The sequence below is a fragment of the Oncorhynchus kisutch genome, linkage group LG8, assembly GCF_002021735.2.
Source record: "Oncorhynchus kisutch isolate 150728-3 linkage group LG8, Okis_V2, whole genome shotgun sequence".
NCBI lineage: Eukaryota > Metazoa > Chordata > Actinopteri > Salmoniformes > Salmonidae > Oncorhynchus > Oncorhynchus kisutch.
In genome coordinates, this window is record NC_034181.2 from 28495770 (window position 1) to 28519204 (window position 23435).

General features: G+C 41.5%; 1 protein-coding gene across 1 annotated transcript; it reads left to right on the top strand.

The window, feature by feature from the left end:
• Positions 1–648: 648 nt before the first annotated feature.
• LOC109895923 (arginine/serine-rich coiled-coil protein 2) lies at positions 649–16675 on the top strand. The gene is made up of 10 exons (XM_020490031.2): positions 649–940; positions 6934–7090; positions 7336–7376; positions 11185–11354; positions 11484–11600; positions 11770–11886; positions 15151–15230; positions 15334–15602; positions 15826–15915; positions 16007–16675. Exons 1-10 carry the CDS (start codon positions 935–937, stop codon positions 16190–16192), a joined length of 1233 nt encoding a protein of 410 aa, XP_020345620.1. The 5' UTR covers positions 649–934; the 3' UTR covers positions 16193–16675.
• The last annotated feature ends 6760 nt before the right edge of the window (positions 16676–23435 follow it).

Genomic DNA, 23435 nt, shown 5'->3' on the forward strand with positions numbered 1-23435 from the left:
ACCTCTTGCTGTGTGGCAGCAGAGAAAATAGTCTATGACTTGGGTAGTTGGGGTCTTTGACGACCAACCTGGCACGACACTGCTAGGTCACTGACCTCCTCGCTGTAGGCTGACTCATCATCGCCGGTGATCAAGCCTAACACCATTGTGTCGTTAGCGAACTTGATATTGCTGGTGGTGTCATGTGTGGCCACACAGTCGTGGGTGAACAGAGAGTACAGGAGGGGACTAAGAACACACCCCGGTGGGGACCCTATGTTAAGGGTCAGCGTGGTGGAGGTGATGTTGCCTACCCTCACCACCTGGAGTCAGATCGTCAGGAAGTCCAGTATCCAGTTGCAGAGGGAGGTGTTCAGACCCATAGTCTTAAACTTGGTGATGAGCTTGGAGGGGATAATGGTGATGAACAGCATTCTCACATAAGTATTCCTTTTATCTGGGTGGGTGAGGGCCATGTGGAGAGCAGGAATGATTGTGGTCATTATAAAATATGTGGAGATTACAGAGAGGTTGAAAATTACCATGAATATGCCTGCCAGCTGATCTGCACATGTGCTGAGATTGGCCTTGGAATACTGCCAGGGCATTGGTGGTGTTGACCTGATTAACACCAATATAAAATCGTTTTTCAAAGTGCGTCCACTTATATCAGTGCATATTCTATAAAATAAGATGAATCCAGAAAATTAGCAATTATTGTTTGTTAACCAAATTCGACACTCATTGACCACCAAAATTCCTCACTTTATTGGTTTATTGTCGTGGACAAATTATGGTCGGAGTAAAACCTCTTACTCCGCCACTTCCGCTGTCTGTTGTAACAGAACGGCCTGGAAGTGGGAGGAATTTGCTGGAACACCGAACGAAGCTCAACGACAGCACAGAAAGAACAACTCACGTTTATTTTTTTTTACGGGGGTTCTTCAAGTGACTCATGGCGGTAAGTGTTCACCAAATACATTACCATCGAATTTATATAATCATGTATGCTAGCTGTTTCTATTTTAAAGATGTTTTGTTTAATCAAGATGGCGTCTTTGCCGTGGCAGCCATGTCGACAACCTAGCGAGTTAACGTCAGTAGCTGACGGTTAGTTGCTGTAGTAGTTGGTAGCTTTGTCGTGTTGATTTTGGAAATACATGGACATTCTACTTTATCGGATTATGTTAGTGTTAACTAGTTACCTAACTAGGTATATAACATAACGTTCGCTAGTTAACTATGTACCTTGAGTTGCGCAGTCTTTTGCAAACTAGCAACGTCATTAGGTAGCAAACGTTAATGTGGGTGTTTTTACACTCGGTCCCTTTCAGCCAATTTTTGTGAACTCCGTGTGGTTCTCTTAATTGTTTGTGCAGTGAGAACACTCCAAATTAACTCAGACCCCTCGATTCCCCGAACCAATCTGAAACCATCTTGAGAGGTATCCTGAGTTCGGATCCCTTTTTTTTAGGGCAATGGAAACACTCAACGCCCTAGGTTCGCTTGTCATTATTCCCGCACCACACACTAGATTACTGCAACATCGTTCCCCTGCCATAGCCCCTCACATTGATACTAAAAAAGAGAGACTATTAGAGATTATGATGTGCAGGGTCGCGGAAAAAGCGTTTGCTGTTTTGGATATTTCTTAGGGATTGTCAGCAATTCCCCAACAATTTTAGGATGCATAGCAATTCCAACATGTGTCGAGTTTTTAGTTCATATTATTTGTTTGCAATTTTGTGATCTAAAGGCTGAGAGCTTCGTAAAATGTTTATTTGATTTTGGGGTTTGAATAGAAGACAACGTATTTTAAGAATCATAACAGGGTACAAAATCTATTCTAGCTCTTTTTTATTTTTTTATTTCACCTTTATTTAACCAGGTAGGCTAGTTGAGAACAAGATCTAATTTACAACTGCGACATGGCCAAGATAAAGCAAAGCAGTGTGAGACAGACAAAAACACAGTTACACATGGAGTAAACAATAAACAAGTCAATGACAGTAGAAAAAAGTATATATACAGTGTGTGCAAAAGGCATGAGGTAGGCAATAAATAGGCCATAGGAGCGAATAATTACAATTTAGCAGATTAACACTGGAGTGATAAATGAGCAGATGATGATGTGCAAGTAGAGAAACTGGTGTGCAAAAGAGCAGAAAAGTACATTAAAACAGTATGGGGGTGAAGTAGGTAGATTGGGTGGGCTATTTACAGATGGACTAAGTACAGCTGCAGCGATCGGTTAGCTGCTCAGATGACTGATGTTTAAAGTTGGTGATGGAAATAAAAGTCTCCAACTTAAGCGATTTTTATTTTTTTGGCAATTCGCTCCATTCACTGGCAGCAGAGAACTGGAAGGAAAGGTGGCCAAATGAGGTGTTGGCTTTGGGGATGATCAGTGAGATATACCTGCTGGAACGTGTGCTACGGGTGGGTGTTGTTATCGTGAACTGAGATAAGGCGGAGCTTTACCTAGCATAGACTTATAGATGACCTGGAGCCAGTGGGTCTGGCAACAAATATGTAGCGAGGGCCAGCCGTCTAGAGCATACAGGTCGCAGTGGTGGGTGGTATAAGGTGCTTTAGTGACAAAACGGATGGCACTGTGATAAACTGCATCCAGTTTGCTGAGTAGAGTATTGGAAGATATTTTGTAGATGACATCGCCAATGTCGAGGATTGGTAGGATAGTCAGTTTTACTAGGGTATGTTTGGCGGTGTGAGTGAAGGAGGCTTTGTTGCGAAATAGAAAGCTGACTAGATTTGATTTTGGTTTGGAGATGTTTAATATGAGTCTGGGAGGAGAGTTTATAGTCTAACCAGACACCTAGGTATTTATAGTTGTCCACATATTCTAGGTCGGAACCGTCCAAGGTGGTGATGCTAGTCGGGCGGGCGGGTGCGGGCAGTGAACGGTTGAAAAGCATGCATTTGTTTTTACTAGCATTTTAAGAGCAGTTGGAGGCCATGGAAGGAGTGTTGTGTGGCATTGGAGGTTAGTTAGCACAGTGTCCAAGGAAGGGCCAGAAGTATACAGAATGGTGTCGTCTGCGTAGAGGTGGATCAGGGAATCGCCCGCGGCAAGAGTGACATCATTGATGTATACAGAGAGAAGAGTTGGCCCGAGGATTAAACCCTGTGGTACCCCCATAGAGACTGCCAGAGGTCCGGACAACATGCCCTCCGATTTGACACACTGAACTCTGTCTGCAAAGTAGTTGGTGAACCAGGCGAGGCAGTCATTAGAAAAACCAAGGCTATTGAGTCTGCCCATAAGAATACGGTGATTGACAGTCAAAAGGGCAGTAGCCAACATTGGGTGTTAAATTTAAAATTACATCATAATTTAATCTGCAGTTATTCTTCTGCAATTTATTGTTGCTAATAATATTTCATTTGATTTGTTTCTTTTGATTTCAGTTATGTCTCACCATTTAACTAAATGCAATCTATTAGCTTCCAAAATGTAAGTAGGTACACTACATTACCAAAAGTATGTGAACACCTGCTTGTCGAAAAGCTAATTCCAAAATCATGGGCATCAACATGGAGTTGGTCCCACCTTTGCTTCTAAAACAGCCTCCACTCTTCTGGGAAGGCTTTCTGCGATATGTTGGAATATTGCTGCGGGGATTTGCTTCCATTCAACCACGAGCATTAGTGAGGTCGGGCATTTATGTTGGGGGATTAGGCCTGGCTCGCAGTCGGCGGTCCAATTCATCCCAAAGGTGTTCACTGGGGTTATGGTAAGGGCTCTGTGCAGGTCAGTCAAGGTCTTCCACGCCATTTTTTTATGGACCTCGATTTGTGCACGGGATATTGTCATGCTGAAACAGGAAAGGACCTTCACCACTGTTGCCACAAAGTTAGAAGCACAAAATCGTCTATAATGTCATTGTATGCTGTAGCATTAATTTCTCTTCCCTGGAACTAAGGGGCCTAGCCCGAAACATGGAAAACAGCCCGTGGCCATTATTCCTCCTCCTCCCACACATTCTGATGGAATGGCTTGTCCTGCACTTTGTAAAAACCCACTACATTGAGTGAATATTGGGGAAAACATCTTGGTTCCTTTCTAATAGCAATGTGAATGCAAAGAGGACTCGGACCACAAAATAGGTGAAGTGAACTGGCAAACTAGTTGAGTCCTCATTCAAATTCAAGGGCAGTGTGAATACAAAGAGAACGAACTTCTTTCGCTCCCCCCCGGAGTTCACTTTAAAGAGGACTGAGATCGATTATTTTGTGAAAACACCCTTAATTAACTTAGCAATTATGTTGATTTGCCAGTTGCAGCCTCCATTTGTATCTAACCAGATGCCCATCAGGTACTTTTAATAGGTGTTGGTTGGGTTGACTTAGCGCAAATGCCTGCATACCCAGTAGCTGTCCAGGAGGAGGGTTGGTAACTTTGGAGACAATAAGCTCACGTTAGCGATATAGCTACTACCAGCATTTTATGTTGGGCAATCTGAAGCAAATCAGTCTGTGTAAGGGCCCAGTTGATGTGACTGATGAGTAAACATGCCTGAGACCTGAACAAGCGTTGGCCCTCTGAATTAATGTCTTTAGCTCAGTGGGATAACACAGCCGGTTGAGTCATCGTTCGTCTTCCCTAGAACGTAGTGGTGCCGGTCAGTGGTGGAAAAAGTACTCAATTCTCAATCCTGAGTAAAAGTAAAGATGCCTTAATAGAAAATTACTCAAGTGAAGGTCACCCAGTAAAAATAACACTTGACTAAATGTATTTGATTTTTAAATATACTTAAGTATCAATAGTAAATGTAGTTGCTCAAATATATTTCAGTATCAAAAGTAAAAGTACAAGTAATAAAACATTCCTTATTAAGCAAACAAGACGGCACAATTATAATTTTTTACGTATAGCCAGGGTCACACTCCAACACTCAGACATTATTTACAAGCAAAGCATTTGTGTTAAATGAGTCCGCAGATTAGAGGCAATAGGGATGACCAGGAATTTTCTCTTCATAAGTGTGTGAATCGGACCATTTTCTGTCCTGCTAAGCATTCAAAATGTAACAAGTACTTTTGTGTCAGGGAAAATGTATGGAGTAAAAAGTAAATCATTTTCTTTAGAAATGTAGTTTAGTTAAAGTTGCCAAATATAAATAGTAAAGTACAGCTACCCCAAAAAACGCCTTCAGCAGTACTTTAAAGTAGGGATGCATGACGTATCCGCGAACAAATCTGAATCGGACGATATTAGCTAGAAATGGCAACACCGGTATTGGCCAATGTTAAGTTTAACGCCGATGTCAAGCTACCGTGCATACCTATATAACGTATGTACATGACGTAATAACGGCATGTACATTTTTGCGTTACAGATGCAACACAGTATTCCTGACCTAGCCCACACAATGTTTGCTGTGTGGATCGAGCAGTGATTTGGAAGAGTAAGAACATTTCAGCCAGACGACTCAAAGGCAAAGTCCATTAAAGCCAAGATAATGTAATTCATTGTCCTTGACAGTCAACTGTTCTCTGTCGTGGGTGTTGTTGGCTTTCGCCAACCGGTCGAGTACCAGTACACACTGCCAAGGGCGCTATTTTTCAGATGTTGCCTACCGGAGTTACACAGTAATAGCGTCACTGCTATTAGCTTCACGACATGCGTACTAGGGTACGCCGTTTGGGGCTTTGCGTGTCAAAAAAGATACCGTAGTACTGTCAAAGCTTTACAAAAAAGCCAGCAAACAAGCAAGCACCGGCCACGAACGATGTGTTTACAATACCGCGTTGGTAATAAAACATCAGTTGTTCGACCGCAACTTCTGGGGTAGCTAGCTTTAGCTTGGTACCTAGCTATCACCCATACAACCAGCCTGAAAACAATGACCATAGAAACTGCAGTCATTTTCAATATTCTTAGGAAGATTGTAAGTATTGTTGTTCGCCTATTGAAATTGATCTTCAGTTCATGAAAATGAATAGCTAGCCAGCTACCCAAGCTTGCCCAAGCTAACGTTATAAGCAGCCAGCTAGCTTCATCTGGCTAGTGAGGCTCGACCGGACCGGGTTATGTGTTGTGAAGCTAGGCACAATAGTGGAATTTGCAGGTAGCCTTCAAAATAAAAGTATTGTCATTGACAGTGATGCAAATGAATACAAATAGTAGAATTATGCCATTTATTTTGAAGGCTAGCCGCAAATTCCGCTATTGTGCCTAATCCTTATTGTGGAGAGCTTCACATAGATGGGTCCAACCACCATTAATCAAATAAGAACGGTCTTATAAAGTAGGGTTATTTTAGAAGATGACACCTAGCTATATAGTTAACTAGCTAACTATAGCTACTGAAACTGATTATGTCGTTATTTGGCATGTATCTGTTTAGACACGCAAAGACCCAATCGGCGTTCCATAGAAATCCTGGTTGAGAATGAAACGACTGATCAAATGAACAACGAAACAGCACAGCAAGTGAAAGAAATAGGTTTTGATCTTTTACTGGTAATGGGGACATGCGTAAATGCCAACAAAATAACTTTTTAGTCAGTGTGGTGTGCATGTGTAACCTTTAACTAGGCAAGTCAGTTAAGAACAAATTCTTATTTACAATGACGAACTACCATGGCCAAACCCGGACGACGCTGGGCCAATTGTGTGCCGCCCAATGGGACTCCCAATCATGGCCAGATGTGATACAGCCTGGATTCGAACCAGGGACTGTAGTTACACCTCTTTCACTGAGACGCAGTGCCTTAGACCGCTGTGTGTGTTAACTATTTAACTGTACTCGGATATTGGTATCGGCCAAAAATGTCACATCGGCGCATCACTACTTGAAAGTATTTTTACACATGTACATTACTGGTCCTGGTTGGGATGCTGTTTTGTGCTGGAACATTGTCTTCCTGAAGTGCTGCTTAAAGAACAAATCAACCCTAAGGTTGATCAGTGTGTTTACTTTAATTTAGGCAAGTGATGCCGACTCGACCAACCTGCTACCCTTGATGGGCTCTCTTTACACGGACAGAAGAAAACACACTATGGAATCATCCAAATCACCCAGAAGCTCCAAACACCATCCTTCCCGATCAAGGTCACACTCCAGGGACCGAAAACGCAAATCAAGTGAGTTAAATGCACTAAATTTTAAAACTCGGAATGATGTTTATAGTTTTGGTAATATATTTTTGTTATGTTCACTTGGTAGGTCTGGTCATGTTATTTGGATTTGACATAAGCTTAAAGCAGCTGTACCTTGTTGATAGAACAGTCCAAAATAGTCACGCACTACAGGTGACTCATCGGAGTCAATCCTAATTTAATAGTGCAGTAGAATTTCGTCACTGTTCTCATCGTTTTTACTTTTACAGGTGACAAAAAGCACAGACGAAGTCGGAGCAGGAGCAAAGAGGTAACTAATCTTAGTTAATTTTAGTGAACTAAAAGTAGGCTGCAGTACTGTCACCATCTTGAATGTCAATAGTGTCTTTTTTGTTTTTTTGTTGACCATGGTAAGTACCAAACACTGTAGGCAATGAAACCTGACTCAAAGCTTACTAAGAGACTTAATGGAAAAACTGACATGTATTTTTTTATTTTGATATGTCTCATTAACGTATCCTTGGTCACTTGAGTGTAGCCATAGTAGATGGTGAAGAATATATACAGTACCAGTCAAAAGTTTGGACACCTACTCATTCAAGGTTTTTTATTTTTAGTATTTTCTACATTGTAGAATAATAGTGAAGACAAAACTATGACATTTCCAATGGAATCATGTAGTAACCAAAAAAGTGTTAATAAATCTAAATACATTTGAGATTCTTAAAAGTAGCCACCCTTTGCGTGCTTTGCATTTGCACAAAGCTTTGCACACACTTCGCATTTTCTCAACCAGCTTCACCTGGAATGCTTTTCTAATTGTCTTGGAGTTCCCAAATATGCTGAGCACTTGTTGGCTGCTTTTCCTTCACTCTGCGGTCCAGCTCATCCCAAGCCATCTCAATTGGGTAGAGGTCGGGTGATTGTGGAGGCCAGGTCATCTGATGCAGCACTCCATCCCTCTCCTTCACACATGCAGAGATAATCCGTTCACCTACTCTGCTTCTCACAAAGACACGGCGGTTGGAACCAAAATTTTCAAATTTGGACTCATCAGACCAAAGGACAGATTTCCACCGGTCTAATGTCCGTTGTTTGTGTTTCCTGGCCCAAGCAAGTCTCTTCTTATTATTGGTGTCCTTTAGTAGTGGTTTCTTTGCAGCAATTTGATCATGAAGGCCTGATTCACGCAGTCTCTGAACAGTTGATGTTGAGGTGTGTTTGTTACTTGAACTCTGAAGCATTTATTTGGGCTGAATTCTGAGGTGCAGTTAACTCTAACTTATCCTCTGCAGCAGAGGTAACTCTGGGTCTTTTCCTTTGGGGTGGCAGGTAGCCTAGTGGTTAGAGCGTTGGGTCTAAATCGAATCCCTGAGCTGACAACTGTTCCCCGGCAGGCCATCATTATAAATAATAATTTGTTCTTAAAAACTTCTTAGGGATAGGCGTCCTGTCAACGGGACAGTTGTAAATCATGCAGCGAAACAACAAATGTCGGTACATATTTTATATCGGGTAAAAGCTTAAATTCTTGTTAATATAACTGCGCTGTCCAATTTCAGTAGTTATTACTGTGAAAAAATGCCTTGCTATTGTCTGAGAGCTCCTAACAACTAAACACACCTCTGAAGGTGGAATGTGTACTTACATTCTGAAATCTTGCTCTGATTTTATCATCCAACGGGTCCCAGAGATAATGAGGTGTCGTTTTGTTAGATAAAATCCTCTTTCATATCCTTAAAGGTCCTTCTTGCATGCACGATTGATTTTGTATTTCCACTCTTTCAATTTTCAAAGAAAGGTATCTGAAAATCTCACCCTAAATGTTGGTTCAACCAGTCAGATCACATTCGTATGTATTCCTCCGAGATCCTAGAACGTAACCAGACTTCACTATATCATTAGGGGTGTAGAACATTCTATAGGTCACTGAATTTATGAATACAAATGTCTCCTTCACGATTTGCCCAAATGTACCTGGGTGACTTCACACTAAATGTCATGTAGTTCGCTCATACTTCAAGTTATCCATTGGAAACTTTGCACATACACTGCTGTCATCTTGTGGACACAATCGGAATTACAACCATTTCAAAGATGGTTGCATTTTCTTCTACCAGATCTATTGTGTTATTCTACATTCAATTCACATTTCCACAAACTTCAAAGTGTTTCATTTCAAATGGTACCAATAATATGCATATCCTTGCTTCAGGGCCTGAGCTACAAGCAGTTAGATTTGGGTATGTCATTTTAGGCAAAAATTGGGGGGGGGCTACCCATAAGAAGTTTAACGGGCTTGCCTAGTTAAGTAAAGGTTACATTTTAAAATAAAAATCCTGTGGTGGTCCTCATGAGCCAGTTTCATCAAAGCGCTTTATGTTTTTTGAATAAACTTTCAAAGTTCTTGAAATGTTTGATTGACTGACCTTCATGTCTTAGATAATGATGGACTGTCTTTTCTCTTTGCTTATTTGAGCTGTTCTTGCCATAATATGGACTTGGTCTTTTGTCAAATAGGGTTATCTTCTGGATACACCCCACCTTGTCACAACACAACTGATTGGCTCAAACGCATTAAGAAGGAAAGAAATTCCACAAATTAACTTTTAACAAGGCTTTTAATTAACTTTTAACAAGGCACACCTTGAAATGCATTCCATTGCCAAGAGTGTGCAAAGCTGTCATCAAGGAAAAGGGTGGCTACTTTGAAGAATCTCAAATATATATATTTGGAATTGTTTAACACTTTTGGTTATTCCATGACTCCATGTGTTATTTCATAGTTTTGATGTCTTCACTATTATTCTACAATGTAGACGATAGTAAAAAATAAAGAAAAACCCTTGAATGAGTAGATGTGTCCAAACTTTGGACTGGTACTGTATATGAGATTATTTTTTTTATAAATCCTGTGTGTAGATCACATGATAACATTTCTACAATAAATCATACTCAGCGTGCTAAAGCACGAAGAGACACTGAACTGAAGACGCTGCTGACATAGCAAAATTATATGCCTACTACTCGGACAGGTAACTATCAGCCATTCAAACTTATACTTGCCTCCTAGAAAATAATTGCAAATAAAGGAAATTAACATGAGCCTTTTCCTGGGTTCAATTGCCTATTACTGGGTTCAATTCAAGCTCAAGTCTGCTGGCTGTAACCTTATTAATCCAAATTCATTCTGAGCCCACCATTGAAATCTTCCTGGCTGCATGCACTTGTAGATTGGGGAGGGAATAAAGTCCTGAACTAAAACATATGTATTAAAGCTGTCTCAGAGGTGATTATCCATGATAATCTACATTGAGTTTTGTACTATATAAGGTATTTAATTTATGTGCCTTCCATAATATGATTGAAACAAAACTAAGTAGAAGTGGCTGTAGGTGGTAGATTTGACCTACAAGTTGGAGTATGTGTCTTGGTACATTGGAGTGCATTTCATTATCAAATTTATCTCCAGCGGTCTAAGGCATTGCATATCAGTGCTAGGTGTCACTACAGACCATGGTTCGATTCCAGGCTGTATTACAACCGGCCATGATTGGGAGTCCCATAGGGTGGCGCACAATTGGCCCAGCGTCGTTAGGCCGACATTTAACCTTTATTTAACTAGGCAGTTAAGAACAGATCCTTATTATCAATGACGGCCTAGGAACAATGGGTTAACTGCCTTGTTCAGGGGCAGAACGACAGATTTGTACCTTGTCAGCTCGGGGATTTGAACTTGCAACCTTTCGGTTACTAGTCCAACGCTCTAACCACTAGGCTACGCTGCCGCTCTTAACTGACTTGCCTTGTTAAATAAGATGACTAAAAAAGTTGCACTCAAAGTGGAAAAAAATAAACATTTTAAACAAGCAGTTAAAAAGTGGACTGACAGTGTAGCTCCGTCAAGCTATTTACCCTTCTGACATATCCGGTCATGGTCGGTCAATGTTGTAAAGAAATGTTTGGTTTCTGGTGATCAGGCTTTCTAAATATGAGGGGGATGTATGTCTGAAGTGAGCATGAGTTCCTAACATGCTTTGGTATCTTCTGTATCAAACAGTTGTACTAACTCTTTGTTGCACTATTTTCCTGAAAGAGACACCTTCTTCTTAAAACAGGCACAAAGGAGGGACTCTGAGAAGCCATCAAAATCTCACAGCAAGCAGGATGATCAGCCGGAGCAGACTGAGAGGGGCAGGGAGAGACTTTCTGCAGAGAACGGGGAGGAGCGACACCGGCGCAAAGACAAGAAGGGACGGAGCCACTCCAGGTCACACTCATGTGACAGGTGGGTCTAGGCTCAGTGAGATGCTACATGATGTCTTGATGTATTGAGATTGGTCACAGTAAACTGGGTAGAGTGAGCTGCATGTTTTCTTTTTATAAGAATAAAACTTGCATTTTTGTCCTGTTTTAGGCGTCATCGCAGCAGAAGTCGGGACAAACTGAGATCGCGTTCCCCGCGGGAGAAGAAGAAGAGGGTCAGGTCCCGGTCGGGCTCAAAGACCAAACACCGCCGCAGGAGCAAAAGCAGGTGCGTTTCGCTTGCTTCTCTCCCTACCATTTTCTGTTTTTGTCTTTAGTAACCACTCCTGTGTGCCTCATATTTGCCACTCTTCATCAGTCACCATGTGTCTCTTAAATTGTGTTTGACTGAATGCATATCTTTCTGTGGATCTTGAAATGCTATAATGTCTCTTTAGGGAGCGGAAGAAGGAGAAAGTGCACAGAAAAGAGAAGAGTCGTAGCAGGTCTGTGAGCCCCCAGGCTTTCCGGGGCAGAAACACTGCCATGGACGCACAAGAGGCCCTGGCCAGAAGGTACCGCAGCATCTTAGGGTGTTTTCACACTTTGTCCCTTTAAGACAATTTTTGTCAACTCAGTGTGGTTTTGCTTAATATTTTGTGCAGTGTGATCACCCCAAAGGAACTCATACCTCTCAAAAGAGCCATCCCTCCCCGATTCAAACCGAACAGAGACCATCTCGAGAGTTGGTCTGAGTTCGGTTTGCTTGAATTCCGTGTTCCAGTTCCATTGTCAACACAAAGGTCCATAGGTTCGCTTGTCAGTATTCCGGCACCACACTAGACTACTGCAACACCATTTCCCCTGCCATAAACCCTCACATTGGTGCCAGAAAAGAAAGCTGGTGATGTGCAGCTTCGCAGGAAAGTGTCCTGTTTTTGGATATTGATTAGCGATTGTCAAGGATGCACAGAAATTCCAAAATGTCTAGAATTTTTTGTTCAGTTTATTTGTTTGCAATATGTGATCTATAGGCTAAGAGAGCTGTTTATTGATTGTGGGGTTTTAATAGTCTGAGAAGATAGCATATTTGGTGAGAATCGCAACATAGGGTACAAATCTATTCTAGCTCTTGAAGGGGCAGTAGTAACATTTTAGGTAAAATGATTTAGTCTGCAGTTATTCTCTTGCTATTTATTCTCTCACCAATAATATTTGCACGTTAACCCTTACCCTACAACTTCCGTGGCCCCGTGGAAATCCAATTAACGTAATAGGAAATCCCCATCAAAATCCGTCTGTTTAAGCTAGAGATGTTTTTTTTGCATGGTCTGTCTCAATCAACCGATATCGCCCTTCTGCTTCTGTAGTGAAAGGTGGCAGAGCTAGAGCAGTGTTTGTCAGACCATAAGACATCTCAAATCGGTCTTCTCACAAAAACGTCTGTAGCGTCAGAACGGTTATGACCACTCTATTGAAAGATGACTCACGAACACGATGGCATTCATTTTGCTCTAGGATGTCCACAACCCTCACAAGACTTGTCTGAAGTCGGTACAGCCTCCTCTGCCAATTTCTGTCTGTAGCATGCAAACTGTTTGGGCTACACACTAATATGACCCCTCTGACAGCCAAGACCCAAGAACACAATGGTGTTCTCTTTTTAGCTCTAGGACACTCACAAAACTCATCTGATGGTTCCCGGTACCAGTTACATAGATATTCAGACCATTTACTCAGGTACCTTTGGCAGGAAATTACAGCCTTGAGTCGTTTTTGTTATGACACTACAAACTTGGCACACCTGTATTTGGCGATTTTTTTTTTTTTTTTTTTTTTTTTTTTTTTTTTTTTTCCTCCTATTCTTCTCTGCAGATCCTCTCAAGCTCTGTCCGGTTGGATGGGTCTCTCCAGTTATTTTCGATCAGGTTTAAGTCTGGGCTCTGGCTGGGCAATTCAAGGACATTCAGAGACTTATCCCTGAAGCCACTCCTGTGTTGTCCTTTTGGAAGGTGAACCTTCGCCCCAGTCTGAGGTCCTGAGAGCTCTGGGGCAGGTTTTTGTCAAGGATCTCTCTGTACTCTGCTCCGTTCATCTTTACCTCGTTCCTGACTAGTATCCCAGTCCCTGCCGCTGAAAAATATTCCCACAGCATGATTCTGCCACCACCATGCTTCACCATAGACATGGTGCCAGGTTTCCTCCAGATGTGAGATATGACTGTTTGTTCAATCTTGGTTTCATCAGACCAGAGAATCTGGGTTCTCATGGTCTGGAAGTCCTTTAGGTGCCTTTTGGCAAACTCCAAGCGGGCTCTCATGTGCCTTTTACTGAGGAGTGGCTTCCTTCTGGCCACTCTACCATAAATGCCTGATCGGTTGGGTGCTGCAGAGATGGGAGAACCTTCCAGAAGGACAACCATCTTCACAGAGAAACTCTGGAACTCTGTCAGAGTAACCATTGGGTTCTTGGTCACCTCCCTGACCCAGAATGATGCAGGCCACTGTGTTCTTGGGGACCTTCAATGCTGCAGACATTTTTTGGTAATCTTCCCCAGATCTGTGCTTTGACACAATCCTGTCTCGGAGCTTCACAGACAATTCCTTCGACCTCATGGCTTGGTTTTTGCTCTGACATGCACTGTCATGCACCTTGTATAGACAGGTGTGTGCCTTTCCAAATCATGTCCAATCAATTGAATTTACCACAGGTGGACTCCAATCACCTTGTAGAAACATCTCAAGTATGATCAATGGAAACAGGATGTACCTGAGCTCAATTTTGAGTGTCATAGCAAAGGATCTTAATACTTATACATTTGCAAAAATGTCAAAACCTGTTTACGTTTGTCATTATCGGTATTGTGTGTAGATTGCTAAGGAATAGTTTAAAAAATATATATATATATTTTAGAGTAAGGCTGTAACGTAACAAAATGTGGACAATGTCAAGGGGTCTGAATACTTTCTGAAGGCACTGTATGTGGAGATAGTTTAGTCCCTAAAATAGGGGATAAATACATATATTTTCTTTAAATAAAATAAATGTAATTAAAGGTTTCCTGCTCTTAGCTCAGATATAGGACAGACACTTCAGAACAAACTTCCTTTTGATATTCTTTTTTGACTTCTATGTAGTGAATCTGTTATTCAATGTGTTTCTATTGGCTAATAGCAGTAATGCCAAATGCAATGTTTTATCCAATATTTGTAATTTTTTTAAAGGGTCTTAAAATGTCAAATCAAATAACTAAATGTTCCTTGGTATGACTGTCATAAAACAATTTGCCCCTCCACCGGCTTAGACCCTAGACAGGGTTAATAGTATCTTCTAATTACAATTGTCTCATATTTTAACTAAATGCAGTCTATTAGCTTCCAAAATGTAAGTGGGTATATTTAGCTGTCTGACAACACATTCTGATTTGAATGGCGTGAATGTTGGAAAAAGATCTTGGTTCCTTTCTAAACATAGCAATGTTGGAACATTGCTGCGGGGACTTGCTTCCATTCAGCCACGAGCATTAGTGAGGTCGGGCATTGATGTTGGGTGATTAGGCCTGACTCGCAGTCGGTGTTCCAATTCACACCAAAGGTGTTCACTGGGGTTATGGTCAGGGCTCTGTGCAGGTCAGTCAAGGTCTTCCACGCCATTTTTGTATGGACTGAGATCGATTCTTTTAATGAGGACTATATGTGAAAATACCCTTAGAGGAACTGTGGGGTTCATGATTTGTTTCTTGAGTATCTCTATTTGATAGTGGACAATATATCATTCTGCTCCAAAAGCCTAGCTGACGAATATGAACACCCTTCACTGTCTTCTCTCTATATCTCCAGGTTGGAAAGGGCAAAGAAACTGCAAGAGCAGAAAGAAAAGGATATGTTGGAGAAACAGCAGCATCAGGAGGTACCTGCAGGTGAGACACTTCTCGGCTATCAATTGCACCTAATTCAAAGTGAGTTAAACCGATCACTAATCTCTAACCACTTTTTTTTTTTGTGTGTGTGTATTGTTTTTAGTGCCAGCCCCCCTGCTGTCTGACACAGTAGTAGTTGCTGCTGCAGCTGCTACCCACCCTGTCCTCAACGTGGCAGCTCTCCTGGCCTCTGGGACACAGGTCACGCCCCAGATCGCCATGGCAGCGCAGATGGCAGCCCTACAAGCCAAAACCTTAGCAGAGACTGGCATTGCTGTGCCCAGCTATTACAATCCTTCGGCTGTCAACCCCCTGAAGTTTGCAGAGCAGGAGAAGAAAAGGAAGAAGCTCTGGCAGGGAAAGAAGGAAGGAGTAAGATTTTATTTTTGAATTCCTTACGCAATACAGAATGTAGTGCAATAAGTCTACGCTGTTTATTATCTGATGGGGCCGATTTATCTTTAGTGTGCTTTGTTATGTCCGGAATGTACAACTAGTGACTTAATGAAAACGCTACGAAAAGAACATGCAACTCCGCTCATGGTGGCTCGATTGTTGCAAATTACTAATGCATTGAAATTGTTTGGTTTTGAAGGACAAGTCCCAGACAGCTGAGTTGTGGGAGAAGCTCAACTTTGGAAATAAGGACCAAAATGTTAAATTTCGGAAACTGATGGGCATCAAAGTATGTATAACCGAGTCCTTTTATTTTCTCATTTGATTGTGTACCATGCTGCAGAGCCTTGTATTTCTAACACTGGTTTCTGTCCTGTCAGGGGGAAGAGGAAGGTGAGGCCTCAAAGCCACTCAACGACGAAGGCCTGAAGACCCTGCAGCAGCAGGAGGAGATGTTCCATAACCTTGACCTTCAGTACGAGATGGCCAGGTCCCAGACCCACACTCAGAGAGGCATGGGACTAGGCTTCGGCTCTTCATTCTCACGGGGCATGGACGCGATCTAATGCCAAACCATGCACCGGCTTGCCCTATTTTCTTCCTCATAGGTCTCTCCTCATAGCTAGCACTCAAGCTTGCATGGATGTTGTTGCATTGGATCTGTAATTTATTTAGAAACAATCTCATGTCTTGGAACATTCCCATGTAAATAGATACTGAGTGTTAAGAAATCTGTACATCTTTTCAGAATGATGCAGTAGTTTGAGTGATGCTGGCTAGATTTAGACTTCTGTTAGAAATGTGATTGCATATTGTTTTTTACTCAAATTGTATACATTTTTAATGGTAGATCAAGTGAAATAATTCTGTTTACATATATTTACCAAGAGTCTTTACAAATGGCTTCAGATCATAATCTCAAAATGTAGCCATTATCATCTTTCTGTTTCCTTTCTACTGAATGGAAATGTAAGAGTGGATCATACTACTAATGGAAGGAGTGAACAATAGTGTTACATATGTTCTTGAAATAAAAGTCCCTTTGTGTTGAGAAGTGGTCCTTGGTGTTTGTTTTGGCCATGAATGCTTTATATACAGCTACAACATTTTTTTGTGGGTGTAGCAAACACGTATATCCGACTGGATTTTTGCTGAGAGGATGCATACAGCATTGACTAAGTACCGATGACTGCATGGCCAAGCACGCCTCCAACTCAACCATCAAGTTTGCAGACGACCCAACAGTAGTAGGCTTGATTACCAACAATAATGAGACGCCTCCCTGTAGGCTGAGGGCTCTGGGAGTGGTACCAGGAAAAAGCCTCTCACTCAATGTCAACAAAACAAAGGAGATGATTGTGGACTTGAGGGAGCACCACCCTATCCACATCGATGGGGCCACTATGGAGGAGGTGGAAGCTTCAAGTTCTGCAGCGTACACATCACTGACAAACTAAAATGGTCCACCCACACAGACAGCATGGTGTAGAAGGCGCAACAATGCCTCTTCAACCTCAGGAGGCTAAAGAAAACCCTCAAACTTTGATGCACAATTGAGAGCATCCTGTATCACCACCTGGGTCACACCACTTTTAGAAATGGATCATTAGCCACTAGCCAATGTTCCAGATCTAGCATTCCTCATCTCATATGTATAAAATGCACTCCACACTATTCTATGGTATCTTAGTCACTATTAAATTGTTTACATATTGTATCACCCATTTAATATGTATATATTGTATTCTATACTACACCACAGTTAAACGGCCATCTCCAGCACATCAGCTGCTGCCTAGATTCAGATTAGGAATCACTGGCAATTTTAAAGGAAATGAAACACTAGCCATTTTATTGTCTCTATCTTGCATTACTCATCTCATTTGTGTAAACTGTACTCTATTCTATGGTATATTAGTCACTTTAATTGTTTGTAAATATTGCATCACCCATCATGTATATACTGTACTCTATACTACGCCACTGTATCTTAGTCCAATGCCGCTCTGAATTAATCCATTACTTACTTAGATGTATGTGTATATTGGGTATATGTTGTGAAACTTAGATATTACTTGATAGATTTTGCTGCACTGTCGGAGCTAGAAGCACAAGCAAAACTCGAACATGAATGGTAAAATAACTTTTTTTTAGGCATAATCTGGCAATTGCTGACTGGACCAAAGTCAATTAACAAATTACATGACTGCAACCGGGGGTATAAAACACATTAGTCTCAATCACTGACACGCTACAGTCCAAAGTTTGGACACCCCTACTCATTCAAGGGTTTTTCTTTATTTAGATTATTTTCTACATTGTAGAATAATAGTGAAGAAATCAAAACTATGAAATAACACATATGGAGTCATGTAGTAACCCAAAAAAGTGTTAAACAAATCCAAACATATTTTAAATTTGAGATTCCTCAAAATAGCCACACTTGGCATTTTCCCAACCAGCTCATGAAGGATGTCACTTAAAAGTTAATTTGTGGAATTGAATTCCTTCTTAATGCGTTTGAGCCAATCAGTTGTGTTGTGACAAGATAGGGGTGATAGCTCTATTTGGTAAAAGACAAAGTCAATTTTATGGCAAGAACAGCTCAAGTAAGCAAAGAGAAATGACAGTATATCATTACTTTAAGACATGAAGGTCAGTCAATTCAGAAACACGGGCAATGGACATTAGACCAGTGGAAATCTGTCCTTTGGTCTGATGAGTCCAAATTTGAGATTTTTGGTTCCAACCGTCGTGTCTTTGTGAGACGCAGAGTAAGTGAACAGATAATCTCTGTGTGTTCCCACCATGAAGCATGGATGAGGAGGTTTGATGGTGTGAGGGTGCATTGCTGGTGATACTGTCGGTTATTTATTTAGAATTCAAGGCACACTTAACCATCATGCCTACCACAGCATTCTGCAGGGATACGCCATCCCATCTGGTTTGCGCTTTGTGGGACTATCATTTGTTTTTTAACAGGGCAATGACCCAAAACACACCCCCAGGCTGTTTAAGGGCAATTTGACCAAGAAGGAGAGTGATGGAGTGCTGCATCAGATGACCTGGCCTCCACAATCACCCGACCTCTACCCAATTGATATGGTTTGGGATGAGTTGGACCACAGAGTGAAGGAAAAGAAGTCAACAATTGCTCAGCATATTTGGGAACTCCTTCAAGGCTGTTGAAAAAGCATTCCTCATGACGCTGGTTGGCTACTTTGAAGAATCTAAAATCTATTTAGATTTGTTTAACACTTTTTTGGTTACTACATGATTCCATATGTGTTACATTATAGTGTTGATGTCTTCACTATTATTCTACAATGTGCTTCTACACCTGCATTGCTTGCTGTTTGGGGTTTTAGGCTGGGTTTCTGTACAGCACTTTGAGATATCAGCTGATGTACGAAGGGCTATATAAATAAATACATTTGATTTGATTAGTAAAAATAAATAAAAACCCTTGGTAGGTGTGTCCAAACTTTTGACTGATACTGTATATACAGAGGTATGTGGACACCCCTTCAAATTAGTGGATAAGCCCCACCCGTCGCTGACTGGTGTATAAAATCAAGCACACAGCCATGTAATCTCCATAGAGAAACATAGGCAGTAGAAAGGCCTTACTGAAGAGCTCAGTGAGGCACCGTCATATTTCCAACAAGTCAGTTCATAAAATGTTTGCCCTGGTATGGCTGCCCTGGTCAACTCTAAGTTCTGTTATTGTGAAGTGGAAATATCTAGGAGCAACAAGGGCTCAGCCGCGAAGTGCTAGGCCACATAAGCTCACAGAACAGGACCGCCGAGTGCTGAAGCACGTAAAAATAGTCTGTCCTCGGTTGCAACACTCACTAACTCATTCCAAACTGCTTCTGGAAGCAACGTCAGCACAATAATTTGTTCCTCGGGAGCTTCATGAAATTGGTTTCCATGGCCGAGCAGCCGCACACAAGCCTAAGATCACCATGCGCAATGCCAAGTGTCGGCTGGAGTGGTGTAAAGCTCGCCGCCATTGGACTCTAGATCAGTGGAAATGCGTTCTCTGGAGTGAGCAATCACGCTTCACCATCTGGCAGTCAGACCAAATCTAGGTTTGGCGGATGCAAGGAGAACGCTACCTGCCCCAATGCATAGTGCCAACTGTAAAGTTTGGTGGAGAAGAAATAAGGAGGTCTGGGGGCTGTTTTTCATGGTTCGGGCTAGGCCACTTAGCTCCAGTGAAGGGAAATCTTAACGCTACCGCATACATAATGACATTCTAGACGATTCTGTGCTTCCAACTTTGTGGCAACAGTTTGGAGAAGGCCCTTTCCTGTTCCAGCATGACAAAGCCCCTATGCACAAAGTGAGGTCCACATAGAAATGGTTTGTCGAGATCGGTGTGGAAGAACAATGTTTCAACATCTAGTGGAAAGCCTTTCCATAAGAGTGGAGGCTGTTATAGCAGCAAAGGGGGGACCAACTCCTTATTATTAATGCCCATGATTTTGGAATGAGGTGTTTGACGCACAGGTGTCCACATTAATTTGGTCGTGTAGTGTAATTTAAAATACAAATGTTATAATTACATACATTTGGTAAAGGATATACATCAATTCTCACAATAGCATTGTGAAATATCTGGAGGATAAATTACATTTCATGTCAAACTCAGTGCTGAAATTAATTATATTGTTATCAAGCAGTCCCAAATGTTCATTATCAGAATCAGGTGCAGGTGCAGGTGCAGGTGCAGGTGCAGGTGCAGGTGCAGGTGCAGGTGCAGGTGCAGGTGCAGGTGCAGGTGGGTCTCTGGAGCCCACTTTTTGTAAAAAAAAAATATATAAAAAATATTGTTTTTAATTATTCAATATAAAGACAGGCAGTTGCATTCAGGCAGGGGTGGAAAGAACGCTGAAACACACTATTTAAGTAGAAGTACTGTTACTTTAATGACATTTTACTAAAATGGAAGTAGGATTTAGCCTGATACAAAAAGTGGGCTCCAGAGACCCACCTGCACCTGAAATTCTGATAATGAACATTTGGGACTGCTGACATGAAATGTAATTTATCCTCCAGATATTTCACAATGCTATTCAGTCAAATCACACACATTTGGTTCTTGTGAGGGGGTCTGTCAAATCAATGAGCATTAATGATCCAGCAATGACAACACAGAATCCACTACAGAGTACACTACAGAGTACACTACAACAGTGTATTAGAGACTATTGACTTGGAGTTGGAACAGATGAAATAGGAACCGACTGGTCTTTTCATAGCCTACATGATCTTGTTATACTGTGTTACTCAATGGAAGAGGTTGACATGTGGAATCATTGAATCTGGAATGGAATATTATCAATTACTTAGAACTGTCAGAATCAGACCCCACATAGTTTTCATTATGAAAATAAGTCTGTTGTATGTCCAGCATGTACAGTTATGCATGGTTTTGCCAAATTTCCATGGCTAGTTGATTTAACTGCATTCTAGTGTATTGTACTGTTGTATATACAGTGCCTTCAGAAAGTATTCATACCCTTGACTTATTACACATTTTGTTGTTACAGCCTGAATTAAGAATGGTTTAAATATGTTTTTAAATCTCATCCATCTACACAGAATACCCCATAATGACAAAGTGAAAACATGTTTAGAAATGTTTATATCTATAAAAAAATGACATACAGAAATAACTAATTTACATAAGTATTCACACCCAAGTCAATACTTTGTAGAAGCACCTTGGCAGCAATTACAGCTTTGAGCCATCTTGGTTATGTCTATCAGCTTTGCACATCTGGATTTGGGGATTTTATCCCATTCTTTCTTGCAGATTTTCTCAAGCTCTGTTAATTTAGAAGGGGAGCGGTAGTGAACAGCCGTCTTTAAGTCTTTCCACCGATTTTAAATGGGATTCAAGTCTTGGCTTTGGCTGGGCCACTCAAGGATTTTCACATTCTTGTTCTGAAGCCATTCCGGTGTTGCTTTGGCTGTATGCTTGGGGTCATTGTCCTGTTGGAATGTAAATCTTCACCCCAGGCTAAGGTTGTTTGCACTCTGAATCGGGTCTCATCAAGGATTTGGCTGTATTTGGCTCCATTCATTGTTCTCTCTATCCTTACCAGTCTCCCAGTCCAGGTCGTTAAAAGCATCCCCATAGCATGATGCTTCCCCCACCAAAAATCAATTTAATCTATTTTGAATACAGGCTGTAACACAACAAAATGTGGAATAAGGGATGGTTCGAAATTTACAGAATGGGCCCTAGAGGAACATGGGGGAGGGCCATATTTAAACATTTCAGTCAGGGGGAGAGTTTAGTATTTTTGTAGTCTAGTCCAGGGGAGGATCATGTAATTTATGAAATATTCTATATTTCTCTGTTTTAGAATTAGTTGCTTGTTAGGCTGAATATCGATGTTTTAATTTTACCTTTATTTAACCAGGCAAGTCAGTTAAGAAGACATTCTTATTTTCAATGACGGCCTGGTCAGTGGGTTAACTGCCTGTTCAGGGGCAGAACGACAGATTTGTACCTTGTCAGCTCGGGGGTTTGAACTCACAACCTTCCGGTTACTAGTCCAACGCTCTAACCACTAGGCTACCCTGCCGCCCCGTGTGAGCCTAATGCTGCTCCATATCTCTCATTCTCCGCTGGGGGGCAATTTCAAGTGTGCCCATTGGCTGTTAGTGTGGTCTTCATCAAATTATCCATAATTAATTTTAATAAAAACTATGTTTCATGCCCATGATGAAGCTATTTTTCAGACTGATTGACCTCACAATAAGTCAGATTTGAATAACTTACATAGGGTTTCCACCACTTACGAATTCGCAAGACAAAGTTCCGTCCTCATTCATTTTCAACGGGAGCACGAGGTCCAATGAGCAGGGGATTGTGGGAAGGTGAGCAGCGCTTTCATTATACTTGTATTATGACATTGATGATTTTAGCTCACTTCCTGTAAAATACATAGGCCTACATTCACATGAATGGGTAATTTGGGTAAAGGAAATTGTGGCTTTGCAAATCTATCTTCACCCACCATCAACACCAACATCTCTGCAATCCTCCTCCATGTCATTGACCTCCTCCATGTCATTCTTGGCAAATAAAGGAGGTAGAATTACAATTCTCCCCATGACACATTATTTTCCTTTTCAACATTTTTAATTAGCCTACATATTGCCAGCTCCTTATTTTCATGTACAGAACTGTACCTGGAATACAAGGGTTGGATTTGCACTAAACAATTTCATGGCAGAAAAATCATGTAGAAAATCTGGTTTACGATTAGCCTCATATACATTATCTACATCTATCATTTTAAATTGAGAACATATAGCTAGCTCATCAATATGCAAATTATGTGTGAGTTTAGCTATTCTCTGCTTCAGGTGTACAATGACAAGGGGCACATTGATTTCACATGCCCATTAGGCCAGTTATACCATCATACTGTAGGCCTATGGCTGCATTTGCCACACCCTGATTCTTTTCACTTGTCCTCGTTATTGTCTCCACCCCCTCCAGGTGTCTCCTGTTTTCCCCAGTGTATTTCTCCCTGTGTTTCCTGTCTCTCTGTGCCAGTTCGTCTTGTATGTTCCAAGTCAACCAGTGGTTTTCCACGTACTCCTGCCTTTGCTATTCTCCTTTTTCTAGTCCTGGTTTTGTCCCTTGCCTGTTCTGGACTCTGTACCCGCCTGCCTGACCATTCTGCCTGCCTTGACCACGAGCCGTTCGGCTACTCTGTACCTCCTGGACTCTGATCTGGTTTTGACCTTTTAACTGTCCACAACTATTCTCTTGCCTACTCT